This window comes from Callithrix jacchus, chromosome 11, assembly GCF_049354715.1.
Source record: "Callithrix jacchus isolate 240 chromosome 11, calJac240_pri, whole genome shotgun sequence".
Lineage (NCBI taxonomy): Eukaryota > Metazoa > Chordata > Mammalia > Primates > Cebidae > Callithrix > Callithrix jacchus.
Genome location: NC_133512.1, coordinates 28,704,086 through 28,730,225, shown reverse-complemented (window position 1 = coordinate 28,730,225; position 26,140 = coordinate 28,704,086). Strand labels below are relative to the sequence as shown.

Here is a 26,140-nt window from a genome sequence, read left to right as displayed (position 1 = left end):
GGCAACAGGTCACGTTTGCTGGAAGAACAGGTGCTGCTCAGATGAGTAGCTTCAGTTCCCTTTGTCCTCTAGTTTGTCCTCCAGTGTGATGTTAAGTTATTGGCGAGACCAGCTCCCAATATATCAACATGGGTTTAAGATCTCTCAAAGTGATTGCGGGTTGGTGAAAAAGAAAGAGAGAGACAAGGAAAAAGTTTTCTTTAAAGCTGGGCCCAGGGGAGACACCACATAAAGCTGCTTGGTGGATGCCTGCCATTCCCCTGAAAACCTCAGGTTTTTTTATTGTGCTCTTTCAATAGGGGAGGGGAGCAAAATTACACAGTTTCAGTGATAATTACAAAAAGAATACATTTACAAAAACTGGTGCACAAAAATCACAACGTGGTATTATAAAAGCAGAACAATGTAAAGATAACTTTTTGTGTGTCAGCATAGAAATCATACACCTTAGCAAGAATAGAGGTTAAACATAAACTTACGATTATCAGCAAGAACATATTGGGCTCACAGCTGCAGGGGGAACAGGATCTGACACAGGACAACCAGCCTGACCACAAAAACTGCAAGAGGAGGGGACCTCCACACAGGCGGTGCGTGGAGGAGCGGTGGGAGAAGATAGACTTTTACATCTTTCTCTCAACCACAGAGACAGATGCCCCTCATGCGTCCGTTTATATGCTTTCCATAAGGGTTGTATTCCCTTTCCAGGGCCATAATCAATATGCCTTTCCTGGGAAAGGAATCCAGGTAATAAGCCTCTCCATTACACATCTGCCTATAGGCTCTCTGCAACGAGAAGCCCATTACACGCTGTCATGTCTCTCTGGCAGTCAAGCCATGTGGTTAGTCCCTTTCACAGAGTTCCCGTTTTTACCAGAACAGTTCAGCAGAGCCAGAGTTACAAGTTGCATCTCAGCAGAGACAAAGTTATAAGTCACATCTCAGGGTTTCACATTATCCTTCATTTTCTCAAATATAATCAGTACAGTAAGTAACAAGCATCACAATGCAAATAACTCATTTCGGGGCAACCAAATTCTAAGAGAATTTACAGATTAAAAATCAACAATTTCTTCTTGTAATTTCAGATAGCTTGGGTTTTGCCAATTCTTCCAGAAGCTTGGGATTGCTCAGTCACCACAGAGGGGTTCAGAGTGTTCCCGGCATCAACTGCAGACGGTTCATGCCCAAACTGCCGAGCCTCCCAGGAGCTGGCCTCCTGCAGTGGCTCCCCCCACTACAGACAGTGTTTGGTCATACATCTCTTTATCTTGTAACATACTTGTGTGCTTAGGGGACATGCCTAATGAAGACAGAAAGCCTTTTGGTATGAGTTTGTGGCCAGGGAGATTGAAGCTTTATTTACACATTTGCATAAGGCAATAAAGGCTGTTTCCTTTGACCAGTGAGTTATGATTTTTTCTATGTACGCTTTCCTATTACATCTCATCCCTTAACTGAGAGCCCACATCTTCCTCTTCTACACAGCTCTGAGCCTTCCTTCTTGGTTTTTTTTTTTTTTTTTTTTTTTTTGAGACGGAGTTTCACTCTTGTTACCCAGGCTGGAGTGCAATGGCGTGATCTCGGCTCACTGCAGCCTCCGCCTCCTGGGTTCAAGCAATTCTCCTGCCTCAGCCTCCCAAGTAGCTGGAACTACAGGCTCATGCCACCATGCCCAGCTAATTTTTTTGTATTTTTGGTAGAGACGAGGTTTCACCATGTTGACCAGTATAGTCTCGATCTCTTGACCTTGTGATCCACCCGCCTTGGCCTCCCAAAGTACTGCCTTCTCGGTCTTTAGTCCTCATCCTCCCAGCTACTCTTCCCTGGTCCCTAGTGTGGGAGCTCCAGTATACTCAGTCTCTGTTGTTTCTCTGATGACTCATACCTTCCAGGCCATGAGCTTCTCCCAGGTTAGGACCTGTCAGTTCCACATGATAAATACCCACATTAAAGCACCAAGCAAAGTGTGCAATTACAGAGATGTGGAACACTGCCCCTCCAGGGTATAGACATAGGCCAGTCTGCCTTGATGCATGGTGGTTATCGACAGATACCAACTACCTAATGGACTTTGCTGGGGAGCTGGGTGAGACTGGGTACAGACTGATTCAGCAGGCGAAATCCACATGCTTAGCAAATCCAGCAAAGCAGGAAGCTCAGCTGCAGAGTCAGCATGGACTTGTTTTGACTTCTTGCTCCACCACTTCTAGCTACCTGACAGAGCCAACCACTTACTCTCTCAGGGAGATGAAGGCCTGACCCAAGGATAAGCATCTATTTTGCAGGGTTGCTGTCAATGGCATATGTGGGTCAAGTGTCCAATATGGTGCCTGGTGCATAACATACTCAGTTATTGTTCATGATTCAAGTTCGTGTTCATGGCAGAGTCAGAAACCCATGAAGAACAGGCTCTGGGATGTCATTAGGGACAGAGTTGTAGTGAGGACCGTATTCTCTGAATGTGAGAGTAAAAGGCAGCAATCAAGAAGAAAGCAAGATGTCCAGGTCAGGAATTAAGCCACCAGGAAAAAAGATACTGAGGATGAGGAACAGAAGGTACAAGCAGCTGAGCAACAGTGCTGGCGCCAGTGAAGTTAGGTAGGATCAGCTCCTGAAATAACAGTTCATTGCTTTCTTGAGCTTTGCCACTGCAAGTTAATATTTATTGAGCAGCCGCGGCACCTGGTGCTCCGCTGGCTTATCGTGAACACTCCATGCCAACAGATGCAAAACATCTTCCCGTACGCAGAGTTCTCACTTGCTTTTTCCATCAATTATCAGTCACATTTTAAGCATTATTACTTACCTGATGTGTGCCTGGGTTATCGGTAACAAACTATGCAGAATGTTGACTCTCAAATTTGTTTTTCTAGCCAAAACCTTTACCTGACGCTCCAGACACCTCTATCCACCTGTCCACTGGACCTTCTCAGGTCACCGTCTCACAGGCCACCACCAGCCTCATGTTCAAAATAGAATGAGGCTCCACTCCATTGGATGGTACCTAACTTCAGAAACCTGTACTTCTCCCTTCCCTACCCTCACCCTTTTCTCCTCCATTCTTCGCTAATTGTCTCCAAATATATCTTGCATTGTTCATTTCACTCTATCTCCATGAATGTTGTGTGGTTTAGGCCATTGTCATTTCTTGCGTGGATTTAATCGCAGGTAAGGAGCCTCTTGCCTGATCCCGCTGCTTCCGCTCATGGCAGCTTCCCTGCAGCTCACACGTACACACACACATACACCCTCCAGTCACCAGACAGGAACCCAAATCATCGTTAAATATAAATTAGACCCTCCAATTAGCTTTCTGTTATTCTTAGAATAAAAGCAAACTTCTTGCCATGCCTAGGAGCCATAGTGTGCCTCCTGCATCTGTCACTGCTCTGTCTGTACCATTTTTCTCCAAGTGCACTGCCTTTCAGCCCCCCTAGATTCTGTTGCCATTCATCACAAAAACCACACTGTCGCTATTGTTGAGCCTTTGCACTTGCTCTTTGCCTGAAATTCCTAGACCCAGGTTCTCTGCATGTCTAGGTTTCGGGTCAAATTTCATATAATAAGAGGCCCTTCCTAAACTCCATAAAAAAGTAGCACCTCCCCTGCCCTTGGAGGCTCTCTGTCATATAGCCTCGTTTATTGTATCTGTGGCACTTCACACACTCTCTGATACACTTCCTTAACATATTTCATTGTCACTTGTTTATCTCTCTCCAGGAAAATATAAGCTTCATAGACTTCATTATTCTGAATCATAAGTATATCCTTAGCGGTGAGCATAGCCAAGCAACAGTGGGGAATAAGTAAATACATCAGTAATTTTCAAAATGATGAAAAAAAGGATAGTGATTGCTAGCATAAGGAGTTTGGGATTCTCAAACTATTACTACTGGCATATCAGATTTACTCAATGCTGTTATTAGGGTAGCGAGTTAGACTTTTGGCAGTTGTTAAGGTACTTACTTAAACACAGACTAAAATTTTTTCCTGGACTAATCCAAATTTCTTCTTGGCCTCTCCAAAAGGCCAAAATGGCAAGATTTACTTGTGTGACTCACTGAGAGTCAAGTTCCCCTAAAATTACCTCAAGCCTACACTAAATATGCATAAGTTCTTTTGTGACTGTAAATGATTTGGTGCATTTATCTTCTTTGAAGTTGCTATAGTGAATATGGGATTATAAAAAGCAATTTCAAAAAGGGAAATACAATGGCATACTATTATTTCAAATTGTTCTCCATTTTATATAGCTTCATTTCTTTCTCCTTGCTATAGAATAGTCTATTTTGGAAAACTTTTTAAATGCAGAAATGAATGGTAGAAATTTCTAGCATTCATGATCAGAATCAGCTTTTTTCTTGATGGTTAGAAAGTAGACCAAGTACAGATGGCAGTGGCCAAGCCTTTTTTTCAGACTGAGTCTTGCTCTGTAGTTCCTGGGCTGGAGTGCAGTGGTGCAGTCCTGGCTCACCACAACCTCCACCTTTCAAACTCAAGCGATTCTCCTGCCTCGGCCTCCCAAGGAGCTGGGATTACAGGCATACCCCACTGCACCCAGCTAACTTTGGAATTTATTTATTTTTTTAGTAGAGACTGGGTTTTACCATGTTGGCCAGGCTAGTCTTGATCTCCTGACCTCAGGTCATCGGCCTGCCTCGGCCTCCCAAAGTGCTGGGTTTTAGGGTGTCAGCCACCATACCAGGAGTAGTATCTCACTACCTTAGTTTACCTTCCAGTGAATTGTATTCATTTTTTAAACACCAATTTAAGTGTTCATACCCTCTTTTTAGGCATTTTTTCCCTAGTTTTTGGTGTTCTAAATATCTACCAATTTTACTCTTTTCTGTCTTTATTTCTAATAACTGTTCCTGTAAGCCTTCAAAAACAGTCCATTTCTTCATTACACTATTTAAAATTGTATTAATTATATCTAGACTTCACAGCCTTATAGCTCAAGGGTATTTATCTTGTCTTAGGCTTGTCTGGAAGATTTTGACAAGCCGTATTGATTGACCATATCATTTTCACCTAACTCAATGCATTTTAATCACAGATTTTTAAGTGAACTCTGAGGGATTTTCTACTATTCCACAGTTCTCCCACTTTTCTTTTATTTATCGAAATAAATGTTTTAAAGTGAATTTGGTAGGATGTGAAAACTCTACTAATTTAAGACATCTGGACAAGGTATGTCTCTAAAGTAATGAGATTGATTCTACAAGCCACAAACAAAAATCAATCTCATTACCTTTTAGTTGGCTTTATTTGTAGTAATCAGAAGGCTATTTCTTCCCTTGCAGGAAAAGACATTCCTATTTTTTTCATGCTAGGCTTTCTCCACTTGTCTGTCCCCACTTAATGTCAACACAATCAGAAATAAAGGACTTTCCCATTATTATTCCTCCGGGCTTTCATCTCACTCACAAATGCCTTCAGCCCTTTTTCTTGATGCAACTTTGTTCTGAACTGGACTTGCTTTGAGTTTAGACCTGCTGTAGTACAGGGGAAAAATCTAGTAAAAACCAATGTTAGAACTAAAATTTTGGCATGATTTTTTTCCCCTAAAGATAGAACCAAATGTTTTCTGCTTTTTAAAAAAAAACTGATAACTTTCTTTTTTATTGACAAGTACTGTGCTCTACCAAAAGGCATACTCCCCCTGTCCCCAAATTCAGTCTCTTTGGAACACTTTGAACTTCTTCTAAAATAATACAGACCCTGCAAGTGTGCCCCTGGAGCATAATCAGACATTTCCAAGGTAAAAACGTAAGCACTGGGTAAGGGCTGTTGAGGCCAAGCTGTTACGGAGTTCAGAGCCAGGGGAGCAGGTGAGTTGAGCTGGAGAGGGCCACGAAGGAATAGTACATATGCCAAGACATAAGTTGAGGCAAAAGTAGAATGAGGAAAATAAATGGGAAGTTAATCAGTGATCGATAATAGGCAAAGTTTCCGGAGAATATTCTTTAATCTCCCTGGGTGATTTTTATTTCTTTTTTTCTTTTCTTCTTTTCACACAGAGCCTTACTCTGTCACCCAGGCTGGAATGCAGTGGTGCGATCTTGGCTCACCACAAACTCTGCCTCCCAGGTTCAAGCCCTTCTCTTGCCTCAGCCTCCTGAGTAGCTGATATTACAGGCATTGACCACACCCAGCTAAGTTTTGTATTTTTAGTAGAGATGAGGTTTTACCATGTTGGCTGGGCTGGTCTTGAGCTCCTGACCTCAAGTGATCCACCCACCTCGGCCTCCCAAAGTGCTGGGATTACAGGCATGAGCCAGCATGCCCAATTTTGATTTCTGAACATCTCACCTGAAAATGTGTATTCCCTTAATTACTAGAGTTGGACTCCTATGTGATATAGTTCACTGTTTTAGAAAAAAGAAATAACTGATAGTATCATGTATTACAACACATATTCTGCCATCCTTCCCTAGGCTAGGACAGCCATAATCCAAGATCCCATTACTCACTGATCTGGGGTGGTGGTGGTAGTGAGTGGGGATCCAGACTGAGACACAATGGTTCTGAGGAGGCACTGGCTTTTGTAACACCAACCTAACACATCCGAACACAAAGCAAATGTCACACCTCCATAGCAGTTGCTACCTACAGCAGCCCCATATTAAGTCTGCTCTGTGACTCAGAGGTTAGGCCCCACAAGATTTGGGGTGTAGCCAGGGTTATCCAGGAAAAGAGGCAGATGCATACTGCTGGACCTATAGTGAAGTTTTAAAGACATGCTTCACATTTTGCTCACCTGGTTAAACTGTAACTGAGAAATAACGCTGATGAAGGCAGGTTGTACTTTGCTCCAGATAAGCGGTGTCTCCTCCTAGACTGTGGGCTATCCAACGGAGCACTGAGAGACTTAGATGTAGATTTCTGACCTTGATTCTGCTTTCCATCATGAAAATGTAGAGGATGCAATGTCAGATGACGGCCCCAATTTTAATATGACTACGCTAAATGATGTTACCTAATTATTTACTTGTTGTCAGTCTTTTAATAGTAATGACAGCTGTCACATAAGGAGCACTTCCTGTGCCCTGAGCACTGGCTTCAGAGTTTCACAGATGCTATGCCCACGACAGTCTCATGGGGCTTATCCCTCTCACTTTACACAGGAGGAAATGAGACAGGAAATGCAAGAGGGGCAAAGGCCAGATTCCAACCCAGACAGTTCATATCCAGGGCTGAGTTTGTAATCCAGTGAGTCCCAGAGTCTGATCCCAGGACCAGCAGCAGGGGCATCAGCTGGGAACAGGTGAGACATGCAGATTCTCTGGCCCATCCCACGTCTCCTGAATTAGAAACCCTGGAGATGGGCCCAGCAGTCTGTGCTTTAGCAAGCTCTGCAGGGGATTCTGATGCTCCCTCGGGTGTGAGAACTACTGGTCTAAGGATTGTTCTTGCTTCTCTCTGCTTTCTATTTCATCCTTCCTCCCTAGTCCCTAAGGATAGAAGACTCAAGATGCTCTTGCCTCCCAGTAATGCTTGCTATTTGCTTAGCAGTTGTGCTAGACTATTCACGGATTTCAGCACAGGCACGTATAGCCTTCTTTATTTTTCCCAGATGTACTTCCTTTTAGATGTTATTTTCCACCCTTTAAAAAATATTTTGTCTTTCTTCTTTGCTATTTCTAACTTTCCCTTACTCTCATATGTTGCAGTGACCAACTGTGAATACTGCTTGTAAGGGTGGGGTCGGCAGTTAATTAAGCCTGATCTCCTGCCTCTACCCTCCGTTTTCTGGTATTATACTTCTAATGCTATGTTTGTGGTAACACAAAGCTATTTCAAAATTAATTAACAAAGCTATTTTAAATTCAGTTTTGTTTCATTTTGTTTTTGAGATGGAGTCTCACTCTGTCACCCAGGCTGGGGTGCAGTGGCACAATCTCGGCTCACTGCAACCTCCATCTCCCAGGTTCAAGCGATTCTCCTGCCTCGGCCTCCCTAGTAGCTGGGATTACAGGCATGCACCAGAACACCTGGCTAATTTTTGTATTTTTAGTAGAGACAGGGTTTCACCATGTTGACCAGGCTGGTCTCAAACTCCTGACCTCAGGTGATCTGTCCGCCTCAGCCTCCCAATGTGCTGGGACTATAGGCATGAGCCACCACAACCTGCTTCAAATTCAGTCTTAATATGATGATTAATGTTCATTCATACTCAGTATACACTATTATGAATTCCAGCTCTTTTTGGATGTTTTCCTTGTCTGTGGCTAGGCAGGAATCCTTGCTAGATTCCCCCTGCTTTTAATGGACCCTTGCATTAATGAAAATACTAAATTCATTATCGTATGTCAGAAATGCTTTAATTGTATTGTTTTCTAAGATGCTAGTTTCTTCATTGAGTCCATCATCTGTGTGCTTAATGAGCATGTCTCAATTCAGGATTTTAGATAACTAATTTGCTAATAAAAGCCCTTCCAGAGCAGGCGCTCTCCCAGGCCTGCCACTGCCTGTGTGGCGTCTAGCTAATACTGACTGACCCACTGGTGATCATCTTCTTTGGCTATATCCTTTAGCAAATCACAGTCTCACTTGACATTAGCTCTAAGTACACCATGTCTCTGTCTTGTTGGACAGAATAGCAAGCTTTGCTTCAATTATGGTATCTTTTTTTCCACCTTATTTACATGGCCACTCATTTCCCCATCTACTGTGGGAAGGAATTAAATAGCCTTGGCACAGCCCAACAAAGGCATATTGGTTGCCATCCAGCACCTTGTGTCCTTCTGGGTAATTACACATCAATTGTTTGATGAATGTTCTTGGATCTCCCTGGGTGTTTCTACCAAGTCTGTAATTACACTACTGTGGTTGTCCCATTGCTCTGTCATGGTTCTCCGGGTTCCAGGGCTTCTCAAAGACCAGGCTTAATGATGCTTCATCAATACCTTTCAGTTTAAGGATGCAGCTCTGACTCCTTAGTGTTTCATTAGTCTCAGTTGCTTAAAAATGTAACTCAGCCATTTTCTGCCTCAGTTCATTGTGATTTCTTAAGTTGGCATCTGTATGCCATAGCTTAAAAATTAATGATTCTCTCCTCCCAGTGCATTAAGAGATGAAAGAGCATGAACGCAGGGATGATTTGACCCACCATTAAATAAAAAGGCCTTTGAGGCATTGGCAAGCTCTGTGTTTTGAGCTAACGATAAGAGGTCCTGAAACTGATTTTTGGAGAATGCAGTCTCACGCTTTTGAGTCTAGCATAGGCATTGGTCAACCATGTCCTGAAGACTGTTTTGGTAAATAAAGTTTTATTAGAACACACAGCAGTACTCATTCAGTTATATGTTGTCTCCGGCTGCTTTCATGCTAGCTTGGCAGAGCTGAGTATTCGAGACAGAAACTGTATGATCCCAAGCCTAAAATATTTACTTCATAGTCCTTGCTAGAAAAAAGTTTTTCGGCCTCTGGCCTTACACTAAAGGTAACTTTAAAGAGTGAGTTAATACACATAAAACACTTAGAACAGTGCCTGACATATATCAGAAGCATTGGTCTTTAATTTCACCATCTCTCAAGTACTACATAAATGTTAGTGGAAAAAAAGAAGTTTTAGCCTTGAAATTTAGGATGAATTTGATCCCAAGCCATTTTGAGAGACAAATTGGCCTTCATGTTCAACACACATAAATTGATGAAAGAGGCCAAAGCAATGATAAGAACAACAGTTAAATGGTCACTTTCTGGTGGAAGCCTGTTGGCAAGGGTGGCACAGCACTCCATCAGCAGGAAGTTAAAGGTGTGCGTGGGATCGGTTTATTTGGTAACAGCATCTTAACCTGGAAATTTTTTTTTCTAATTTAAAATTTTTTTTTTTTTCAGAGATGGGGTTTCACCGTATTGGTCAGACTGGTCTCAAACTCCCAACCTCAGGTGACCCACCCATCTCGGCCTCCCAGAGTGCTGGGATTACATGCCTGGCCTAGAAACTAAACTGCCTTTAGTTTCAGGAACAAAGCTCTGTTAGCCTCCTATATGTTCTTGAATTCTGATTAATAATTTGCATGCCAACACCTTTGGGGAAAGAGTGCTACCTCTGCAGCTGACTCTGAAATCTATCTTTTAAAAGTTGGATTGTTGGATGGATAGAGGAATGAAAAAAGATATATACTATAAAAGCAAGTAGAGTAAAAATGCAGTAGAATCTAGATGATGTATATATGGGTGTTTACTGTAAGTCTTTCAACCTTTCTGTATGTATGAAAATTCTCATTATAAAATGTCAAGAAGAAAAAATGAAGACTGTGTGAGAACAGTGCAGGGTGTGCTCTGGCCTGTGGAACAAAGACATTCTCTTGGGTGCACAGCCCTGACAGGCAGGAGGATGGCTTGGCATGAGAGCTGTTGGAAACACTGTAAGCCATGCTCAAGAATTTTTAATGTGGAATAGAGAACTTTTCTGAAAAAGATTAGTTGAAAGCAAGGACCAGTATTAATAAGACACTTCTACTCTTTTATTTATTGTCATGTTAGGAATTATTTTGGGAGGAGTGCTTGTTTCAGAAATGCTAATGTAGGTACTTTTAAAAAATAATACAGAACAGGCTTCTGGATTTCATGTCATCATTATAACATAGAGCAATGAGTACTGGCTCTGATATCAGGAATTGGGTTTTAACTCTGAATCCGCTGCTATCCCTGGGCAGGACTGTGGGCAAATTAGTTAACCACTCCGAACTGCAGCTTCCTTGTCTATAAGAAGAAGGCAAAGATACATTGCCGTCTTCCTTGTGGGAGAATATATGTAAAAACATTCTGGTCATGATGATATCAGTGGATGACGAATTCTCAAAGGGGGCAGCATCACCCTTAAAGTGGAGAAATTTGGTTCTTACAAAAAAAACTTCCTCTTTATATGTATAAAGCACAAATACATATAGAGAACATAAACAGATATACAGTCTGTATGTAGTATTAAAATTCCTTTGTGGGGAGGTGATTGAGAGAAAACCTGTCTAAAAAGTGTCCATAGGGAGCTAGAATGCAAAAATAGACAAGGCTTTCATTACTACCATCTCCAGACTCTGTTCTCCTTTCTTTTCCTGTAGGTAGATTAATTTTATCCATTACTTTGAACATTTAATACTCTTACATTTCCAGAAGACAGAAAAAATAATTTCTGGGAGAAGACTAAGAATGATAGACATTTTGCCTTTTCCAAAGTAGATATAGCACCACTTAACTCAAATACCATTAAGCTTTGACAGAAGGAATATACTAACAAGAGTGAGGAGTTAAATGAGTGTACTCACCCAATCTTTTTCCCTCTAGAAATTTAACAGCAGCATTAGTTTTCCCTTGATTTGATTTGATTCTATTGGGTACTTCAAGCTTTTGGGCTTTAAGAGGTATGTGGAGAATTTAAAGAGAGTTTCAGGAGAATAATGAAGATGAATTAAGGATTGGAAAATGGGACCTATTAGAAAAGGTCAAAGGAACAAGAATTATTGAGTTTGAGGAAGAACAGGCAATCTGGTGGCACAGACATGGCTTTTAATAATAGATGCCTGGAAGCCTTATTCTGCGGAGAATATTCTCAAGATTCTCATTTGCACTGAAAACCAAAAGAAGGGAAGATGCATAATTGGAAGCAGGAAGAACATGAGATTAGATGTGAAGATAACATTTCTCTTCATGATTAAATCCTGTATTTTGAGTCTCCTTTACAGTATTTCTTATTTTAAAGTAAAATCCCTGTCTGGTGGATCAAAAGTGCGGACAAGTCAGCCCATCAGGTTTGATTCTCCGGCCCTGCTGGGAGGCCAGCCAGCCAGCCAGCCAGCCCAACCAACATGGCCTCCTGGGGATCTGGCTTGATAGAAGAAAACCTTCATTTCACCTGGACCTGTGCCTCCAAGATGCTAAGGATGAGTACAAAAAACTCTAGCCAACAGAGTGCCAGGCTAGTGCCAGAAAAGTGTGCCTAATTGGGTTGTCCAAACAAGGAAGGCCTAAGGTGGATTTGGGGAGCCAACAAAACATGGTGCCAAGGAAGATGTAGCAAAGAAAAGTGGGTGAAAGTGAGCTGCTGGGAAGAAGGGCTGGAGAGAAGAGTGCCACTCATGGCTGGGCTTTTGGGTGTTCCTGGAAACCTACTGTGAAAATGGATCCAAATCCATGGGAAGGTGTCCTAAGCGTCTAGGATAATGTTTATTCTCTCAGGGTTTTGGAACTGCTGCCCAAGGTTATAGTTCTCAGTCCTGGGTGTGAGTCAGAATCACCTGCGGAGCCTGGCAAACCTTACAGACACCCTGGCTCCAGCCCTGGAGATTTTGATTTAATGGAAATATCACTTAGAATTCTGTTGTGAGCAATAAAAATCTGTTCTCACTAAACTTAACAAAAGAAGAAAAAGTAGGGCTAGGGGTGGACCAATTGTGGTTAGAAGGATATGAGGAAATTCCCTGGATGGAAAGAAAAGCTGGTCAGAGGACTTGAGGAAGGATTTGAAGCAGGGCTGATACACCTTGGGGCAGTAAAAGGTGATGGTTAGTGTCATAGTTCCAGGGTAATCCAACCTGCCTTTGCACCCTGCTTCTCTGTGCCTCAGTTAGTCCTCTGGAAATGGGTAGATCTGATCTTACCTCTTGGGTAATCGCGAGGATTGACTGGGTTGATATATGTTAAAAAAAAAGTGATTAGAACAATGCCTGGTACATAAGTTCTCAATAGCTATTAATGATTACTGTTGTTATTGTCATTGGGCTCTGCCATGCATGTGAATCACCTCTTAACAGTTTCATTTAATGGTTTCTGCTCAAGTCGCAAATTCCAGAGGCAGAGCATCTGGGTGGCTTATGTTGGTTCACGTGTTCACCCTCTAGAGGATGGGAGGGACTTTGATGAGCACAATCACTAGCTCAAAGTCACCATTGTTGCCTGTGGTCTTCAGTCTTCACTCTGGAGGTTCAGAAAGCAGATAGGGGAACAAGTTTTGTCCTGTGGCTTGGAAGCATCAAGGTGTGAGCTACCAACACTGCCAGTCTTTCCATGGTGACCCCTTTGGAAATTTCAGTAAGACCCAGAAAGGAATCTGGGAGCATCAAGCAACCTGCTTTTCACTCATTCTGTTATGCTATGAGACTGAGCTCTGTGAACACTGTGAGTGATGTGCTGGGGCAATAGAGGTGACGAAACACGAGCCCTTCCCTCAAGGAGTTCACGTCAAGAGCTTGTAAAAGCCAACAGTCCCAATCCCAGTAAGATCACCATGGCCCTGGCCCAGGCCTTTATGAAGTTCAGAGGCAGGAGCATTCCCCAAGATGGCAGCATTTCAGCTCTTACTTTTAAAATCCAGTGAGATCTTTTCCAGGCTAAGGCATAGAGGGATTGAAGAATAAATATTAGAGTTCCAGGCAGAGGACATAACCCCACCAAAGAATGCCCTAAAAGTATGAGCAGCCAAGGGCATGTGTCAGAAACTACAGAAGTTACATATTAGGAACATGCAGAACTGAGGGATGAGAATGTGGTGGGGCAAGTGCATGTGTCGGTAAAAACATATTCTGGACACACAAGCCGGGACCATCCAGGGAAGATCCTAGATGCCATTCATGTGTTCATCGAATAAAACATACTGAGCGCTTGGAAAGGGCCAGGACTGTTTTAGACTCCAGAGATACAGCAGTAAGCAAAGCACAGTAATCTCTGCCCTTGTATAGTTTCCATTTGAGTGGAAGATATTGGCAAAAAAATAAAAACCAAAACCACACATATTTCATCAGAGTTCTTCAGATAAACAGAACCAGTTATACGTGTGTGTGTGTGTGTGTGTGTGTGTGTGTGTTGCAGGTGGTGTAGTTGGAAGGCCTGCAAGCTGTTGAGCTGATGGTGTCGATGCCATTCTGGGTCTGGAGGTCTAAGAATCAAGAATACCTAGGGCAGATCAGTGCTCCTGGTCTAGCAGTCAGGAAGAGGGAGCATGAATATAACCTTCCTCAGCCTCTTTGTTTTATTCAGGTCCTCAATGGACAGGATGGTGCCCACCCACACTGGGGAGAGCCATCTCAGTCATTGAGTTAAAGGCTAATCTCTTTGAGAAACACCCTCCCAGACACAACCAGAAATAATGGTCATCAGACATCTGGGAATCCCATGGCCCCCACAAGTTGATATATAAAATGAATCATCATAACACACAAGTAAAATATGTAGTATATCAGATGATGATAAATGTCATGGGGAAAAAATAATCCAGAAAAGGATGGGGCATGTCAAGGAGAGGAGTTACCATTTTTAAGTAGGGTGGTCTGGGAAGCTCCCACTGAGTTGTGTAGATTTGACCGTGCAGCAATGGGGAGCCAGTGAAGAATTCTGAGCAGAGAGCAGTGTGACAAGACTTGCATTTTCTGACTTAAGTGTGAAAGATAGATTGGAAGGTGATAACAGGATGTAGGGAAACCAGTAAAAAGACGACTTTCATGGTCCAGATGAGTCGCTAGCACAGTGGACACGGAGAGAAAGGGACCATTTTAAGAGCAATTAAGGAATGGCATACAATGAACAAGACTTTGTGGCAGATTGCAAGTGGGGTTGGGGAGAGGGAGGAGTCCAAGATGATTTCTAGCTTGGACATTGACTGGATGACACCCTGGGTGGTACCATTCACAGGAGTGGATAGTAAAGGAGGCTGAGCCATTGGGTGTGATGAGTACCAAGCAGTCTGTGCAGGTCTCCAGAATGGCCATGTTTCAGAGTTTTAACAATTTTCATATCAACCCATCTGTTACAGAAGAGTCAGTGTTCTCTGTAAGTACATTATGTCTGTTATCCTTGGGCAATTTCCCTACCTTTTGGTGTGGGAGGAGATTATAGGCTTTGGAGTCAATTAGACCTTGGTTTGGATCTCATCTCCATGCCTCTGCATGATCTTCAAGTAATGTTAACCATACAGGCCTTCTTTTTCCCATCCGCAAAATGGGAATGACAATCTCCATGTGACTTGCTTGTTGGGAGACCTGAAGCACCCACACTGAAGCACTCATTAAGTCTTGGCTTTTCCTCTTTTCTTCCTGGCCCTGCCCTTAGTAGAGTTCTGTGTTGAGGTCAATAGAACTGAACTTGGAGAAGATCAGAACCAGTAATAAAAGGGCTCAATGCATGAGGCATGGGCATTTGGATGAGTGTGTCTGGGTGTTGTTGCCCTTCCATCACTTTTAACATCTAAATATAAATAATTTTGGCAATTTGCCTTCCTCTCTTATGATGTTAATACTTATTGTCTATAGTGCTTAAGTAAAGAACCCTGAAAATCAGGACTTCCCTGAGCCCCATACTGGACAGACATTAGACGGTGCTTTAGCCACTCCTTCTGGAGACATAGTCTGTGACCTGGGAAAGCTGTGAGTGGTGGAAGTTGTGTTTCCAGCCCAAATTTCAAAGCTCCATGCTGTGAGGTGTGGAGTCCCATAGCAGTGAGGGTCCCACACATTAATTCACATGTGTGCATAGCACAGCTGTCACTCCCAAGAAACAAATTTCCTCTTTAGTGTTTTTTGTAGTTTAACATTCTTTAAAATTTTTCCAGGGAGGGAGGAGGCTCCCTTATTAATCTTTTTGACATTTTGGTCTGTTCCATTTTATACTCATCTGATCTATTTCCTTGAGTAGTTAGAGGTATTTCACCAGCACTGTCTTTTCTTAAAAGCTGCCTTTATAAATGTCAGCACTATCAAAAGCAAGTATTTCCTTCTGCCTTCCTTTTACTCCATTTGACTTAATGTATTTAAAGTTTTTGTTGCTTATTTGCATTTTTGGTTAAAAAAAAAAGTTTCTAATATCCTTCCTTGGGAATACTTAACAGTTCAAAGTTCTTCCAGCCTAAAGCAGAGTTTCTTTATACACACACACACACACACACACACACACACACACACACACAAGTTCTGAGGTACACGTGCAGATCTTGCAGGGTTGTTACATAGGTATACACATGCCATGGTCATTTCCTGCCTTCACCTCCTCCTCCCCAATCTCCTCACCCCCTGCTATCCCTCCCCTAGGCCCCCACCCCCAACAGGCCCTGGTGTATGATGTTCCCCTCCCTGTGTCCATGTGTTCTCATTGTTCAACAAACACTTATGAGTGAGAACATGCCGTATTTGGTTTTCTGTTCTTCTGTCAGTTTGCTAAGAATGATGTTCTTGACCTTGGCACTACTGACATTTGAGAGGGATAATTGTTTGTTGTAGGGGTTGTCACATGAACTGTGTGACGTTGATTAATATCCCTGGATTCTACCCACTGGAGGCCAGTAGTACCCTCTCCTGAGTCCTGACAGTCCAAACTGTCATGAGGAAAAAAAAAAAACAAAGAAGAGGGACGGGAATGCCAAGGAGAGGAGGTTCCACTTTTAAGTAGGGTGATCTGGGAAGATCCCACTGAGCTGTGTAGGTTTGACCATGTGGCACTGGGGAACCAGTGAAGACTTTTGAGCAGAGAGCAATGTGACGAGACTTCCCTAGACTTTGACAAATGTCCCCAGAGAAGCAAAATCACCTCCCCTCCCAGTGGAGAACCACTGACCTAAAGAAAATCTTTTACATTTTGTTTGCTCTGGTATTATCACTGATATTTCAATCACAATTTCTGGAAAATTTGGGGGGGAAAAGTGAAGCCAGAAAATAAACCAAATGATTGGGAATTGCTTTGGCCCTGAGTACCCCTACGGTGATCTATTCATCTGCATTTGTAAGTTCATAGAATGTCCAGATCAGGTTGCTAAGGTACATACCCAACTTGTGTGTATGTACAGAACTTAGCAAAGCAATTGGGTACCTTTTATGGAGATTTATTACAGAAAGACTGACCAGTGGATTTTTATAATACACTCTAATCAAGACAGGAAGGAATTTGCCTCATTAGTGCCCTATCAGATTTCCAGAAGTGTTAGAGAAATGCCATGAAGAAAACATTAGGCCTTAGATTCTAAATGGAAAGAAATGGGAGATTTTAGAGTCTGCTCAATTTTCATTCTATGCTCTGTACTTTGACTACCAGAGTGTAAATTTCGGTACTTGGATTTTCTTTTCTCTCTGTTTCAATGGGGGATCTTTGATTTCTAATTAAAAAGGAATTATCTATATTTATTTTTTTGTGGATGAAATTGCCCCAGTATCACCAGCACAAATCCCCCCATCAAAAGCCTTTTCTCCCCTACTTGATCTATCTCCCAGAAAATCCAGTAATCTAGCTGCCCTGTGTCGGGGGCTGCTTTTTAAATTATTTCTATTAAGTATATACCAGCTGCTGAGGGACTATAAAAGCTTTGTTCTTTCAATAATTGGAAACCTTGTTTACAGAGGACTCACAATATTCTGTAAATGTCTTTGTGTTGAACATAAAGGAACTTGTGTTTATCTAGGCAATGATAACTGACTATAAAGCAAACTCATTTAAGGATTATGCTTCTGTCTCACCATGCAGCTGTCACCACACTGTTCTTTGAAGCTTTGCAAAATGCTGAGACGTCTTCCTTAAAATTGAAAAGTGTATTGGTAAATAAATCAAGTAGTTTGGGAATACATGTAATTCCAAATCACAGAGGAATATTTGAGAGACCCCCAAATATCACTCCATCCTAGGCAAATTTTTTCTGAAGTTCACATTTGATGGAATTCACTTCATTCAAAAGAGATTTTAAGGTGTTGATTCCTAGCAAAGAAAACTGAAGACCATTTAGATAATCTAGTAGTGAAACTGTAGAATTTTGAGAGCCAACAAAGAAGCCATTAGCCTTGACGGGTATCTGCTGGAGAAGGAGTGAAGCACAGTTCTTAGGGGTGGTCCCAGTCTAGGCTCAGCCACTTACTAGCTCTGTGACCTCATGCTAGTTATTTAGTGGCTCTCTGTAAAATAATAGCACACACTTACCTTGGAGCATGTTTAGAGACTTAAATGAGACAACAGGAGAGAAACCCTCAGGACTGGTCCTGGCACAGAGTAGCCACTCAATCAATGAGAAGTTATTGCCACGATGTTCCGAGTCTCACATGCAGTATCTCATCTAATCTTTGAAACAGCCTTATTAAAATAGCCCATTTTTATAACTCTAGTTTTACTGAAAATTGAGAAAAATGAGATCCAAAGGAAGTTGAGTAACCTACTTGAAGTCCCACAGTAGCCGGATTGATGGGCAAGGGTCCACATGCATCTTCTGTGTCTCATTCTGCAAACATGTAGTGAGGACAGGCACTCTTATTTTCCAGACACTCATTATGTGAATATTTGCTAGCAGGACTTACTAAAAGTCATTCCCAATTAGAAACTGGCTATGATACATTCTCTTGTGTGTGGCAGCTTCTCAAACTTTAATGTATATATGAATCCCCTTAGAATTGCAGAGCCCACATTTCAAGCAAATTCCAAGGTGATGCCAATACTGCTGGACCCTAGGTCACACTCTGAGTAGCAGGGTGCTGAAAGACGAAGGGTGGGCTTCTGTCATAGCTGTGTTCTCCTGATCGGCAGCATGTTTAAACATATAGCGCATTATATCTGTGATTTCCCTGCCTTTTCCCTGAGGGTTTAGCCCTCCGTATTTGTTTAGGCCAGGAGCCCAGGAGCACTACCAACTCAGGTCCAATTAGATAGTAACTTTCGAATCTTTGGTAATATCACTGCATTATTTATCTTTATTATAATACATGCTCAGCATAGAAGGCTAATGAAATTCCTATTTATTCAGCTGTAGACTGCGCACAAATATACCTCCTCATTACTGCATGAAGTGTTAAACCATTAGGTAATTGGTTTTTAAATGTTTTATATTCTGAAAAGGTTGTTATTAGATTGTCAGATAATTATTTAGGAGCATTTTAGTAATATTTGGAAAACAGATACTTTTGCATGCTCCAAAAATGAATTATTTTTTTTCGATGTAAAGTAATGGAATATAGGCTCTTTCTGTTTGGAGCTTTGCTGCCCCACACATTTTATAGGAATGGGTTAGGCTCAGATAACAAGAGGTAGCTACATTTACTCTGTGACAGACATTTTGAGAAATCCTGGAAATATGTGAATGATGCAGACGAAATTGCGGCTCCACAGAACAGTTAGGGAAACATGGCAAATACATATTTAAAATATGGTGAGATAAGTTTTCTAATGAAGATATGTTAAAGGAGCTCTAAGAGCACAGCAAAGGATGGGCCTAAGCCTGCCTTCTGTACAGAGGAGACCTTCTCTGAATCCCAGGAATAGCTCATAGCGAATGCCTGGCTGTCTGCACCAGGCACTGTTGCAAGCATATCACACATATTTATTCATTAGATCTTACAACAACCCCATGAGCAGGTACTTTTATTATCATTCTCATTGTAAACATAAGAAAACTGAGGAGTATAGATATAGATAACTTGCTTAAATTCCCACAGATCTGGCCTCAAGGCAAGGCAGTTTAAGTCCAGAGCCTGCCCTCTTAACTCACATAATGATCTGCCTCGTTTGAAAGGGAATTCAGGGCCAGGCGCGGTGGCTCACGCCTGTGATTGCAGCACTTTGGGAGGCTGAGGCAGGTGGATCATGAGGTCAAGAGATCGAGATCATCCTGGTGAACATGGTGAAACCCCGTCTCTACTAAAAATACAAAAATTAGCAGGCTGTGGTGGCGTGCACCTGCAATCCCAGCTACTCGAGAGGCTGAGGCAGAAGAATCGCTTGAACCTGGGAGTGGGAGGTTGCAGCAAGCTGAGATGACTCCACTGTACTCTAGCCTGGCGACAGAGCAAGACTCCATCTCAAAAAAAAAAAAAAAAGAGAGAGAGAGAATTCAGGATCTTAAAATAAGATCACATAAAAATGATGGGCATGTCAGAGGGCAAACCGTTATGGAACTGCAAGTCATTTGGTTTGATGAGTGCAGAGCATGAACATTGGGCAATGAGGCCATTAGCTGAAAGCATAACATTGGCATAGCCTCACGTACACAGGAGCACCATGTGTGGACTGTGGATAGTAGGGACAAGACTGAGCCCATCTCCAGTAGTCACAGTGCTAACAATTTAATTATACTTGAGATGTAACTGTAAAGTCATAACATAGATGTTATTTTAACACATTACATGAGCATGGTCCCTTCCCATCAGTCATCTTGGGAAGCTCTGCTTTGATTTCTGCCAAGTTCCCATTGCTCAGAGCACGTTGGGAACGTCTCTTCTAAAATTCCTTCAGAGCAAGTCACAGTGAGAGTCTTATCTTATGATCATACCTCATTTTTGTCTCAAATGTACTAGTTTGATCACTCACCCCATTTACCTACTGGTCTCAAGCCCAAATAATGTATGCCTGTTTGCTGAAATAACATGCTCTCTCAAATCCATGCTCAAAAAAACAAATCTATGTATATTTCTGCATACAGTGATTCTGACTTTCGTATATGCTTTAAAATCATCCAGGGGCTTGATTAAATTACACATCATATCCCTACCCTCAGTGATTTTGGTTCAGCTAGTCCTAGATGGGGATCCTGTCTGCAGTTTTCAACAAGCATCTTGAAGTTTCTGTTTTGAATGACCAGTCCACACTTCGAGAAGCATACCTTTAAGGATATTCACAAGAAAGGGTGGTATATCTTAGGTAATTCCAAAAGATAAATTCCAAAAATGTTCTGGTCAACAGAGATATAAATGGCAAGTATCATGCCTACTAGGGGGACTCTTTCCTTGTAGATGATGCTTATTTAGAATAAAATGTTCAGTGTTATTTTTAAAAAGAAGCAGCCATCATTCTGCATGGTCACACCACATATGCTGAAACCCCCTGTGCCTTGGGAAGGACTCATTTCGTGTGTTTTCTCACTCAGTGACCTACCTGGTGCTCTCCTTCTGTAAAGAGAGGGGTCCCTCTTTGAGCCAGCTGGATTATCTAAGGACCCAGTATTAGGGGATCTAGTAATTCATCTAACATGACTACATATTTTCTTTCTCTTAAAAAGAATGAATTGCTTTTACTTCTTGGACTCAGAGCACTAAATCCCAAGAGCAGACATGGCAGATCCAACAGCTGTCAGTCATATTCACAAAGGCCAGGTTCATCGGATGATGGATTGACCAGCTGCAGCTGCTGTTCCAGGATAATCCCAGTGGCAGGGAAGCTCCAGAACCAACCTTCATTCATGTCAGGATATATTGCACTTTGCATTCCTTTCTGAATCTATGTGACCACATAAATTTTTTTATTAAGTTGCCTGATTTGGACAAACATAGTTTTCAATGAAAATGCAAGATCTTCTGAGTTGCCTTACCTTTTATTTACCGACTGTCCTGTCTCCTTCACACCTGTACGAGAGAATCTCGTACAATTGGAAACAGAAATTGCGAGCTACAATTTCTTTCATTAAACAAATTCAATTTCACTGGTGGGTTCTGGTTTCCACTGATGGCTGACATGGAGCCTTGCCCCAGGAGTGAGTCAGGCTTCTCTAAGGCACTGCTGGGGCCCAGCACAGCCATTCCTAGTCTCTTGGCAGGCCCTTGTCCCCATGAGCCCTATCCCCTAGCCACCTGTTCTGTCTTGATCTGAGGATCCAGTATTATCCACCTTGAAGAAATGTGGCCATTGTATGATTTGTCTAGCATCATTTAGCTTAAACATTAAGCTCTTGACTGGTTTAAAGCTTAGTGGAATATAGAAAGAGAGACTGTGTTTAGACACCTGTAAGCAAAAAGTTTAAAAAAAGAAGAGGATTTTGTTTTTTTGATTCCAGTCTCTCTCTCTCTCCCCCGACTCTCTCTGACATTCACAAGGACACTGGACACATATATTTTCTTTAAGAGCTTCAGAGACAAAAAAGGAAAGAGATACTGGATTGCTATTAAAACGGCCAGTAGAAGCAGTGATCGGATGCCAACCACATCCTCTGTCTTTACTCTCTCTTATTTCTGTCTTTCGTCTCCCCTATATAGGGTTGCCAGATTTAGGAAAGAAAGAAAGAGAGAGTGGAGGAAAGAGGGAGGGAGGGAGGGAGGGAGGGAGGAAGGGAAGAAAAGTAAGGAAGGGAGGGGAAGGGGAGGGGAGGGAAGGGAAGGGGGAAGGTGGGAGGAAGGGAGGAGGGGAGGGAGGGAGGGACCAGGATGCCTAGTTACATTTAAATTTCAGATATATAAGGAATCATATATTAATATCCCATACAATTCAGGGCTCTTATTTTCTAGTGGTTTTCATATGCAGAAGATTTTTCCCTCATTTGAATCAAACTTGCCTCTGGGCAGAATCTTATTCGACATCCTTCAAGGCACCCTGAATATCAACTTCCCTCTGGGGTTCTATGTTAGATTTCTCCATAAGCATTTCCCTTCTGCTGCAAGTGCAGAACCCCCCTGAGCACCTTATACCTTTCCTCTCTGCACCTGCAAGGTCATTACTTCATGCACAATGGCTGGCCTGAGCATAGAGCCCCGAACATAATAAGCATGCTGTATATTTTTATGATTGCTTGATGAACTGAAAGCAATTTGTTATCTTGTTAAGAATGAATTAAATTGAGCATTTATTAACTATTTACCTGCATGCCAAGAGGCAGTAGTAGGCTCTATTACCAGGCTGCTCATCTGGGAAGTTAGGTTACTAACTCTTCCTTTTAGGAAAATAAGAAGATACAGGAAGGGAATAGGGTTGAGAGCTACACCCGGAGTTTGAAAACTTGTGCTGTGGTTCAGCCAAAAAGATGGAAATAAAAAATTGGCCTCCTATATAGCGAATCACTTTAAATTTTGGAATATCACCTCTCAAAGAATGGAGATTTTGCTATTCTATATCATCAGCTTTCACTGGCTTTTTTAGTCCTAAATTTCTTCTCTGACTTGTTGGTTTTACAGTCACACATGTATACTAGTAGAAAACTAAAAAAGAACTTAGCCAAAAGAATGATATAAATGACAAAATATTCAACTCTCATTACAAAGCTTACCAGCCTGTGGAATAATGGCACACATCATTTATAGAAAGGATATCAGATAACTAGGTGCCTTTTCACACACCTTCTGCTTCTATTAATGATACTATTTAAATCTTCCTTCACAAATGACACCGAGCAGGCTTTGAACCTTGAAGATTAAGTTATGGATGTCCTGCTTGTTTGAGTAATTTTCAGGTGTAAAATGCACAGAAGAGTGAATGCATATTTAGAAGTGTCTAGATGACAGGTTTTGTATAGCAAGGCTCGTTCTAGGCAGCATTGTGAGTGTGGTCCCCCAAGGCCCGGCTCTGCCCTTCTGATCCTTTTCCCTTAGTTCCTAGTGTCCTGCTACCTATTCAGATCTGCATCCCTTGGAGGATGGAGCTAGGCCAGGACACTGCCCCTGTTGTGAAATCCTGCCACTGTGTCTGTCCCTGAGCCGTGCTGCGAAAACTGTCCATTTGACTCTAGGAATGTGACTCTGGTAGTTGAAATGACTGTGAATAAAATCTCTGCCAAGCTCATAGTCTACAACAGTGAATCAACATAAACTTGTTGTCATACATATAACCGTTCATACAAATCCATAACTTAATGTGGCTTTACAAGTGTCCCTGGAGTTAGGTGAGAAGAACAAAAGTGGAACATGAGAATTCATGTTACTTTCTCACCAACTCCAACATCACAACATGAGAACACAAAGCGTTTATGAAAGTAGATGATCACATACGTGAGAAAAATGTGATAACCTCAGGCTAAAGCTGTGATTGAAAAACCTTTCTGGAATGTTTGTGTTTAGCCAAGTCATAAATCTTGTTCTCTCTATCCTGCACCTCTGGTGTCAAATGAATTTCAGCTTGTTAGCCACATGTTGAAAAAACAAGAATGTTAGAATATTGATTTTATGTGGAACGTGATCAAGTTAAGCCTGCTTTATTTTTTAATCCAGGTAGACTCCTTGTTTTAATTATAAATACATAAAAACAAATAGGCACAGAGTGAAATAAATGCTCATGTTTTATTCATGACAGAAGCCATTGTTTTATCCTTCAAGATGAAACCTTCTAATATCCTTGCAAATTCTTTAATACTAAAATAAGCATCACTTTGTTTTTGTTGAAAATCTCTTCTTGGTGGATTGGGTTTGGGTGGAAAATGAGCCTATTGATTGGAGACGTGGTGATTCTAGATCATTCCTACGTGATACTGAAATGTGCTAATTAACTCCAGAGCTTCATGGATCTCTGATTTGGAGAATATAATCTGTAACAAAATTCCTACCAGGACCCTAGTTCCGTTTATTTGAGTAGCATTTTTATCTAGCTGATTTGAATTCAAATGCATTATTAATTTTTGTTCTTTTTAACACAGGTGGAAAACAGACCAAAATATTATGGAAGAGAGTACGTATTATACTATTCTTTGTTTTAATAATTTAGCAAGTAGTCATTTCGTGTGCCATTTAAATATTATAAATTTTCTAATATATGGTCACATATGTCTATTGTGTAAGAGTTTAATGATAAGAATAAATGCAATCAGACTCCTTTGGATTAATTTTTTTAAACAGTCACATGCTTGGTTTCCAGTAATGTGGGAGGGAGAGCATCTTGTGCTACATTTCACAACACAAAAGAGCTCCCGAGTGCCTGACACGTACTTGAAATGCAAGGCAGCATTTTTCATAAGGGAGGCTCTCTGTTAGTGTTTTATTTCACTTTCTACCTCAACACAATAGAAATGTTAGGGGTGTCCAAGATCACACATTGTATCTGAGACCCTGACTTTGGTGCAGTACTCGCATGCAGTAATCATCAGGATAGCCATCCCACTTCCCTGCCATCTCATAAAACCCAAATGATGATTTCTCTTGGCTGGGGTATATTGGCCAAATTGCCTTCACACTCCCCTTTCCATTTTTCTCTAAATTTCAGCTCTTGTTTCATTTCATTACTGCCCAGCAAATTCGCATGACCATAAAAATAATTCACAGTCTAAGCCTGTGGTGTGTAGAATACATCACAGAGGGCAGGCAGCACAGTCCAGGGGAGAGGAGATGTGTCAATCACTTTGCTTCCCGAGTCCAACCTGGAGGCGTTGTGAGGCAAAGTCTTCTGAGTCTACCTTCCAGGCTCTCCCAGCCAGTCCCAAACCTTCCTCCTATTCTCTTAGCTATCAGAGCCTCATCTTCTTGATTAATGACTGTCTTAGTGGTCCCGGCCCAGTGCATCTTCCTAATTGCCACAGCTGCATTTCAGAACCTTCCTTGTAGTGCCTTGGGAATTTGACCTCTGCAATGCCTGCCTGGGGGCCCTGGCCTCCGCTCCTCTCCACCCCATACCCTGCTGGCTAATCTGTGTTGTTAGTATGACTTTTTTCCCTCAACATGCTTATTTGTTTTTTTCTGGAAGATAGCACAATTAATTTTTTAAAAAGAGAAGAAAATGACAATCTACCATATACACTTTGGCATGTGAATTCCAAAAGGAACTGTGTATTATGCAGTTTTCTTTTTGGGGAAAAGTTCTGTTGAATAACTTTGTAGCTCTCATATTCCACCCTCAATTCACGTAAAACATATAGTGAGAGGCTTGACACTAAGGAAGTGTTTTCTTAACTACCAAAAGGAACATCTTATATTAGGTGGAAATTAGCCTAAAACCTTCCAATTCTGTGTTTCCCTTTATTTTTTTTATGAAAGGTGTTTTTTTTCTTCCACTTAAAAAGCAACACATGCTCCATTCAGGAAATGCACAGACACATTTATTCCTAGAAGGAATCATAAGAAACCACTGACGATGAATACCTTTTAGGAGAGAGGAATTTTACTTCTACACTGTTTGCATTTTTAGTTCTTTTGTACCTTCAACTTTCAAAATTGGAATTTCCTGCTATGCACAGGTGTTCCTTTCATTTTTAAAAGGTTAATAAATTACGGCTGGGCACAGCGGTTCACGCCTGTAGTCCCAGCACTTTGGGAGGCCAAAGCAGGCAGATTACTTGTGCTAGGAGTTTAGGACCAGCCTGGGCAACATGGCAAGACCCTCTATCTTTAAGAAATACAAATATTAGCCAGGTATGGTGGCACATGCCTATGATCCCAGCTACTCAGGACCATAGGTGGGAGGTGGAAGGATCACTTGAGCCCAGGAGGTCAAATGCACCATTGCACTCTAGCCTGGGCAACAGAGCGAGAGCCTGTATCAAAAAACAAAGTTAATA

General features: G+C 41.7%; 1 protein-coding gene across 5 annotated transcripts in view; it reads left to right on the top strand.

The window, feature by feature from the left end:
* The window catches only part of CHN2 (chimerin 2), a 322,514-nt gene that overhangs the window by 176,363 nt on the left and 120,011 nt on the right, over positions 1 to 26,140 (top strand). For all 5 annotated transcript variants that reach the window (XM_078342504.1, XM_002751440.7, XM_035253537.3 and 2 more), the window contains one exon: positions 24,290 to 24,321. In XM_078342504.1, coding sequence (XP_078198630.1) covers positions 24,290 to 24,321 — 32 coding nt within the window. The remainder of the gene's footprint in view (positions 1 to 24,289; positions 24,322 to 26,140) is intronic.